Source organism: Eimeria necatrix, genomic scaffold (assembly GCF_000499385.1).
Source record: "Eimeria necatrix Houghton genomic scaffold, Enh_scaff310, whole genome shotgun sequence".
Taxonomy (NCBI): domain Eukaryota; phylum Apicomplexa; class Conoidasida; order Eucoccidiorida; family Eimeriidae; genus Eimeria; species Eimeria necatrix.
Window position 1 is genome coordinate 5,001 of NW_013653637.1, and position 7,500 is coordinate 12,500.

The following is a 7,500-nucleotide window of genomic DNA, read 5'->3' on the forward strand; positions in this document are numbered from 1 at the left end:
CTTTTCTTAAAGCCTCTAGACCCTCCGAGGCCCTTTAAGGCCCTTTTGTTTGTTTTAAAGATCTTTTTTTAGTTCTTTTTAAATGTTCTTTTTATTTCTTTTTGGAGATCCTTTTTAGTTCCTTTGAAAGATCCTTTTTAGTTCCTTTTAAAGATCCTTTTTAGTTCCTTTTAAAGATCCTTTTTAGTTCCTTTTAAAGATCCTTTTTAGTTCTTTTTAAAGATCCTTCTTAGGTCTTTTTAAAGATCCTTTTTAGTTCTTTTTAAAGATCCTTTTTAGGTCTTTTTAAAGATCCTTTTTAGTTCTTTTTAAAGATCCTTTTTAGTTCGTTTTAAAGATTCTTTTTAGCTCGTTTTAAAGATTCTTTTTAGTTCTTTTTAAAGATTCTTTTAGTTCTTTTTAAAGTTTTTAAGGCCTCTTTAAAGATCCTTTTCAGATCTTTTAAGTTTTTTTTAAAGATCCTTTTTAGTTTTTTTTAAAGATCCTTTTTAGTTTTTTTTAAAGATCCTTTTTAGATTTTTTGAAGATCTCTTTGAGTTATTTTTAAATGTCCTTTTTAGATCTTCTTTGGATCTTTTTTGGATCCTTTTTTAGTTTTATTTAAAGACCTAAAGTGTCTTTTTAGATCTTTAAAGTCCTTTTTAATCTTTTAATGTCCTTTTAGTTCTTTTTGAATCTTTAATTTCATTTAATTTATAAAATTTCGAATTTTATTTAATTTATGAAATCTTTGATTTTATTTAATTTGTAAAATCTCAAACTTTTAAATTAATGAAGTGTGCAAATACTTTAAGGTCTCCAGGCCTTATATTTTTTTAAAAATCTTTTAATATCTTTTTGAACTTCTTTTAGACCATTTTAAACCATTTTAGATCATTTTGGATCATTTTAAATCATTTTAGATCATTTTAGATCATTTTAAATCATTTTAAACCATCTTGAGTTATTTCATTCCATTTTAAATCATTTTAAGTCATTTTAAATCATTTTAAATCACTTTAAATCATTTTAAATCATTTTAAATCATTTTAAATCACTTTAGGACCTTTAAAACTCCCTTAAACCCTCAAAGTCCTTCACATCTGATATCTTTTGAAGGGGCCCCTTTGAGCCAATTAGGCCTGCTGGAATTGTGCTGCAGCTGCGAGCAGCAGCAGCAGCAGCAGCAGCGCAACTAGTTTGCTGCTGCAGCAGCAGCAAATTAATTGTTGCGCAAGAGGCTGGGCTAAGCAGCAGCAGCAGCAGCAGCAACTACGTTATGTGGCCACTGGAGGAGAAAGCAGCAGCTATGGGTAGTAGCTGAACGCAGCAGCAACACGAGCTCAATGAGCAGCAGCAGCAGCAGCAGGAGCCAGCAGCAGCAGCAGCAGCAGCAGCCAAGATGCATTTTAAAATGCAGATTTGGCCCTAAGGGCGTTTGTGGCTGTGAGACGCGCCAGCTCTGCTCTGCAGTGTACATACACTCCAGAGCTAGCCAGTCCTGAGCACCGGCAGCTAAAAAGAGCCGCTGCAGCTCTTCAGTTTAAAAAAGAAAAAGAAATTCATTTATGAAGTGCAAAGTCTCAGTGCAAGTGAGGAAAGCCGCTAGCGTTGGCCCGCGGTGTACATACACCGCGGGCGGGCGCGGGCTCAGTCGCGCGGCGCGAGAGCCGCCTTTTGAAGCCCTAGGCGGCTCTTCTGGGCCTCTGAGTGGAGGCGAATTGGAATAAAACATAAAAAAGAATTAAAAACTCGAAAAAGAGGAGAAAAGGAGGCCTTTTGGCCAGCAACCGCAGCCCCCATGCAGCCACCGCAGCAGCGCTGCGGTGTACGTACAGCAGCAGCCGCGCAGCAGCCGCAGCCCGCCGCTGGTGCTGCGCATTTGTTGCATTCGAGTTTGTTTGGGGTTATTTCTCGGGCGTTTGGAGTCGAATTTTGCGAGCAAGTTGCGTTTTGGAAAAGAACTTCACAGCTCTGTTTTGGGCTCGAGAGCCTGGAGTTTGGCCTCGCTTTCCGCTGCTTTCCACTTGCTGCTGCTGCGGGTTCCGCGGGTCGGCCGAGGCCGCAGCAGCGAATCCGCGGCCGCCGGGCCTTCTGCGGCTTTTCTTTTGCAAACTCACCGGCAAAGCACCACTGGCCTGTCCACTGGACCACTTTTGCTGCACTTTCCACCGCGGAAGGCGCGCCGACGGCCTCCCCGCAGCAGCAGCAGCAGCAGCAGCAGCAGCCGCCGCACCAAACCGCGGCTGCGCGGCCCCGCCCTGCGGCTTTCTTTCGTCTTCCAGCGGTTTTGTAGCTTCAATTAAAGTCTATTAGGGACTCTTTGGGGGCCAGCGCGCCTCGGAAGGGCCCCGCCGCCGCCGCTGCTGCTGCTGCTGCTGCTGCAGCTGCAGCTGCTGCTGCGGCGCCGCCCCTGCTGCCCCCGGCTGCTGCTTCCGCCGCTCCTGCTGCCAGCCCTGGGCCCCAGACACCCCGAGACCCTTTGGCTGCTGCAGCGGAGCGCGCTGGAGGCTGCCTCCGGCGGTGTGCGCGTCGGTGGACAGCTGCTGCTGCTGCGGCTGCTGCTGCTGCTGCTGCTGCTGCTGCTGCCGCGGGGGAGGGCTTGCTGCTGCTCCAGCTGCTGCGGTAGGACGGGGGCTGCGGCTGCGGTGTACGTACACCGCGACAAGATGGACGAGGGCGCAGGGGCCTCTGCAGCAGCACAGCAGTTCCCAGCAGCCCCCCCTCCTTTGCTTCCTCCTTTAGATGACCCTCTGATGCTGCAGCAGCAGCAGCAGCAGCAGCAGCAGCAGTTCTCAGCGCCTTCTCCGGAAGCCTCCGTGGCTGCATGTGAGCCCTCACCCGCAGGCCGCCTGGGGCCCAGCGGCGCCTGCCTGGATGCTTCGGGCAGCAGCAGCAGCAGCAGCAGCAGCAGCAGCGGCAGCGAGAGCGCGCGCGCGGTTGCTGCTGCTGCTGCAGCAGCAGCTGCTGCTGCAGCAGCAGCCCCCCCTAACCCTAACAGAGCAGAGCCTCCGGGTAGGCCTCTTGCTGCATGCTGAGTGCTGCGTGGGGCTGCTGCAGAAGCTGCTGCTGAACAAAACTTTGCTTTTTACTTTTTGTAATAGTCAGGGGGCCCCCTGGGGGCCCCCGGGGGCCCCCAGGGGGCCCCCAGGGGGCCCCCGGGGGGCCCCCAGGGGGCCCCCCAGGCACTAGCTGCTGCAGCATGAGCTCAGTGCCTGCTTTGCTTTTACCCTGCAGCAAATCTTGGGCTGGATCTGCCACTGACGCGCAGCAGCAGCAGCAGCAGCAGCAGCAGCAACTGCTGCAGCAGCAACAGCTGTGCTGAGCAGCAACGGGAGCCAGGCCCAGCCACCGGCTGCTCCACAGGTGTGTGTTTGTGTGTGTCTCCTTTTGGTGCTGCTGCTGCTGCTGCTGCTGCTGCTGCTGCACCGCACAGGAGGTGGAAGCTGCTGCTGCTGCTGCTGCATGCGCCGCGGGGCTTCACATTTTGCTGCTGCAGCTGGATGCTTTTTGACAGGACTTCGGGAGACTCCGGTCGCGTCCCCGACTCCAGCAGCAGCTGCTGCTGCTGCTGCAGCAGAAGCAGCAGCAGCAGCAGCAGCAGCAACTCAAGCAGCAGCAACACCCGCGCCCATCTCCGGCGGCGCCGCTGCAGCGCCTGCAGGTACATTCGGGGTGTATGTACACTTGGGCCGCAGCAGCAGCGCAGCAGCAGCAGCAGCGCAGCAGCAGCAGCAGCGCAGCAGCAGCGAGCTAGCTAGCTCTTGAGCCAGCCAGCCAGCTAGCTAGCTAGCTAGCCAGCCCGCCGGCCAGCTGGCTACCCAGCTAGCCAGCCAGCTAGCTAGCTAGCTTGCTAGTTAGCTAGCTAGCCAGTTAGCTGGCTAGCCAGCTAGCTAGCTAGCCAGCTAGCCAGCTAGCTAGCCAGCTAGCCAGCTAGCTAGCCAGCTAGCCAGCTAGCTAGCCAGCTAGCTAGCTAGCGGGGGTTTAGTTGGTTGATTTGCTTTTTCCTTTTGGGGCTGCAGGCAGCGGCGAGAGCGCACGCAAGGCTGCGGTGTACGTACACCCCAAGTCTTTGGAGTCGTCTGCTGCCGCTGCTGCAGCAGCAGAAGCAGCAGCAGCAGCAGCAGCTGCTGCTGCTGCTGCTGCTTGCGGCGCGTTTGGAGAGACGCGCACCAACAGCAGCAGCACTTTTGCTGCTGCTGAAGATGAGGCCTCGCAGTCTTTGCCTTCTCCTGACCAGCTGTGGCCGGAAGCAGATGCTGCTGCAGCAGAAGCAGCAGCAGCAGATGCTGCTGCTGCAGCAGAAGCAGCAGCAGCAGATGCTGCTGCTGCAGCAGCAGCAGCAGCAGAAGGCGCTGCCGACGCTGCGCTGAGCGATAACGCCATGATGGGAGCAGCAGGGCAGGAGACTTCTGCTGCTGCTGCTGCTGCTGCAGCAGCAGCAGCAGCAGCAGCAGCAGGCGGCGAGAGGCGGCGCCACCACCACCGCAGCGGGAGGGCTATGGGCCGATCCCGCAGCCATCGCAACCACCGCAGCAGCGCAGCAGCAGCAGCAGCAGCAGCAGCAGCAGCTGCTGCTGCTGCTGCTGGCCTCCCAGGTGTATGTACAGCTGGAGACAGCCGCCGCAAAGACGGCCGCACTCCGCCTTCTTCGAGAAGAGGCAAAACGAGGAGACGCAGAGACGGGAGGAGGCAGCAGCAGCAGCAGCAGCAGCAGCAGCAGCAGCAGCAGCAGCCGGTCAGGCTGACTTCGGAAGTTCTGATGCAGCTGGAGGCGCGCACAGCCAGTAGGACCCTGCGCATTCGTCTGCTGTTGCTGCAGCTGTTGCTGCAGTTGTTGCTGCAGCTGTTGCTGCAGTTGTTGCTGCAGCTGTTGCTGCAGTTGTTGCTGCAGCTGTTGCTGCAGCTGTTGCTGCAGCTGTTGCTGCAGTTGTTGCTGCAGCTGTTGCTGCAGTTGTTGTTGCTTCTGTTGCTGCGTTTGTTGGTGGAGCTGTTGCTGCAGCTGTTGCTGCAGCTGTTGCTGCAGTTGTTGCTGCAACAACTGCAGCGGCTGCTGCAGTTGTTGCTGCAGCGGTCGCTTCAGCTGCAGCGTGTGCTGCAGCAGCTGTCGATGCTTCAGTTGTTGCTGCAGCAGCAGCAGCAGCTGCTGCTGCTGCAGCAGTTGCTGGTGGGGCTGGTGGAAGAGCTTGTGGGGGTGTGGGTGTTTGCTGCGCGCAGAAGCGGAGAGCAGCAGCAGCTCTGCTGCAGCAGCAGCAGCAGCAGCAGGAGTTGCTGGCAGCCTTTCCTTTTTTTGGCTGGTGAAGGAGACAGTGGAAAAGCGGAGACAGAACTCAGGGGTCCCTTTGCGGCAGTCGGCCTTCGAGCGCGCGGAGGGCCTGCGCAGCAGCAGCAGCGCCCCTGCTGCTGCTGCTGCTGCTGCTGCAGCAGCAGCAGCAGGCAGCAGCAGCAGCGAAGAGTCCACCAAGGGCACTGTGGACCACAAGTGCAGGGAAGACAGCGTTCGAATTAACTTGTGCAACAATCCTTCGGACTTGTGGTTTGGTTTGCTGACGAAGGAGGGGCTTCCCGTTGCAGTGCACACGCGGCCGCGGCAGCAGCAGCAGCAGCAGCAGCAGCGCAGCAGCAGCAGCAGCAGACGCGCCCCCAGGCTCAAGCGCCCGCCCCTCGTCCCCGACACGGCCGCCGCTGCGGCGGCTGCTGCTGCCAACGCCCTCGCCCTGCAGCAGCAGCAGCAGCAGCACGCTGCAGCAGCAGCAGCAGCGGCCCGCGCGCTGCAGCAGCACCAGCTCGACTTCCAGCTCCACCACCTCCAGCAGCAGCAGCAGCTGCAGCAGCAGCAGCTCCAGCAGCTGCAGCAGCAGCAGCAGCAACCGGCCCTCGCGCCCACCAGGTCCCCGCCAGCTGCCGCCAACGCTCCCGGCGACCTCCAGCTGCAGCAGCAGCAGCTGCTGCAGCAGCAGCAGCAGCAGCAGCAGCAGCAAAAGCACCATCGCAGGCAGCAGCGGCACCGCAGCCAAAGGAGACACAGCGGCTGGCGCTCCTCCTCGCAGCTGCAGCCGCTGGCCCTCGATTTATCTCCCCCAAGCGCCCCGCAGCAGCAGCAGCAGCAGCAGCAGCAGCAGCTGCAGCAGCTGATGCAGCAGCAGCAGGTGATGCAGCAGCTCCAGCAGCAGCAACAGCTGCATCGCCAAAGAGGCGCTGCAGCGCCTGCTGTGGCCCCGTGGCAGCAGCAGCAGCAGCAACAGCAGCAGCAGCAGCAGCAGCAGCTCGTCCCGAGCCAGCTCCAGCCGCAGCAGGGGCAGCAGCAGTTCATGCCGCCTCTGCAACAGCAGCAGACACACATCCAGCCGCTGCAGCAGCAGCAGCAGCAGATGCAGGAGCTCCAGCTGCAGCAACTGCAGCAGCAGCAACTCCAGCACCAGCAACTGCAGCAGCAGCACAAAGACAGGAAAAGACGCCACAAGGACCGCCACAGGGGCCGGTCCTCTTCTAGTGCTGCTGCTGCTGCTGCCTCGGGAGCAGCAGCAGCATGTCCTCTGCAGCAGCAGCAGCAGCAGCAGCAGGAAATGTTTGCTTCTGTTTCCAGAGAGGCCAGGCGGCCCGACAGGCGCCGCCGCCACCCCTCAACTGCAGCAGCAGCAGCAGCTGCTGCTGCAGCAGTGACGGGCGGGGAGCAGCAGCAGCAGCAGCAAATGGGTGCTGCTGCAGTGCAGCAGCAAAGTAGGCATTTGGGGTTCCCGGCGTACACGCAGACATCGGAACCCCCAGTTGCTGCTGCTGCCAGCAGCAGCAGCAGCAGCAGCAGCAGCAGCAGCAGCAGCAGCAGGGCCACAAGATTGCCCGCGGCCAGCAGTGCGCAGCCGCCGGTGCCTCTTGGGGTCCCCCTGAGGGGGCAGGCCAATCGTTTTGCTGCTGCTGCAGACGATGCAGCAGCAGCAGCAGCAGCAGCAGCAGCAAGTCACGCTGCGAGTATGCATGGCTTGGGGTGGGCGCAACAGCAGCAGCAGCAGCAGGAGCAGCAGCAGGCTGCTGCAGCAGCAGCAGCAGCCGAGGCGGCACAGGTCTTCAGGCCCCTGCGCCGCCCGCGTATCGAGGAGACAGTGCCCGATGCCTTCCCTGCTGCTGCTGCTGCTGCTGCAGCAGCAGCAGCAGCAGCAGCAAATCAGGGAGGCTTCAGGCCCCCTGCGCCCCTCACAGCTTTGCAGCGAGCTTCGGCGAAGCGCCGAGCTGCTCGTTGGCTAGCTGCTGCTGCTGGCACCCGAACTGCAGCAGCAGCAGCAGCAGCAGTTTTGCCGCCCCGCAGCCGCAGCAGCTGACGGGCGCGTACAGCGGCAACCAGGGCGTCTCGCGGGGCCTGCGCCAGCAGCAGCAGCAGCAGCAGCAGCAGCTGCAGCAGCAGCTGCAGCAGCAGCAGCTGCAGCAGCAGCTGCAGCAGCAGCAGCTGCAGCAGCAGACGCCGGTGTCGCCGCCCCCGGGGTTCCCTCGCTCCGTTCCCTCTTACGGCGACTTGGAAGCAGAAGG

At 58.0% G+C, this 7,500-nt stretch overlaps 1 protein-coding gene across 1 annotated transcript in view; it reads left to right on the forward strand.

The window, feature by feature from the left end:
• Nucleotides 1-2,648: 2,648 nt before the first annotated feature.
• ENH_00042010 (hypothetical protein, conserved) overlaps nucleotides 2,649-7,500 on the forward strand; it is a gene marked incomplete at both ends in the record, with an annotated part of 5,758 nt that continues 906 nt past the window's right edge. The window contains 6 exons of the mRNA XM_013580816.1: nucleotides 2,649-2,994; nucleotides 3,217-3,345; nucleotides 3,497-3,643; nucleotides 4,002-5,173; nucleotides 5,283-7,040; nucleotides 7,289-7,500. The exon at nucleotides 7,289-7,500 is cut by the window's right edge and continues 279 nt beyond it. Coding sequence (XP_013436270.1) covers nucleotides 2,649-2,994; nucleotides 3,217-3,345; nucleotides 3,497-3,643; nucleotides 4,002-5,173; nucleotides 5,283-7,040; nucleotides 7,289-7,500 — 3,764 coding nt within the window. The remainder of the gene's footprint in view (nucleotides 2,995-3,216; nucleotides 3,346-3,496; nucleotides 3,644-4,001; nucleotides 5,174-5,282; nucleotides 7,041-7,288) is intronic.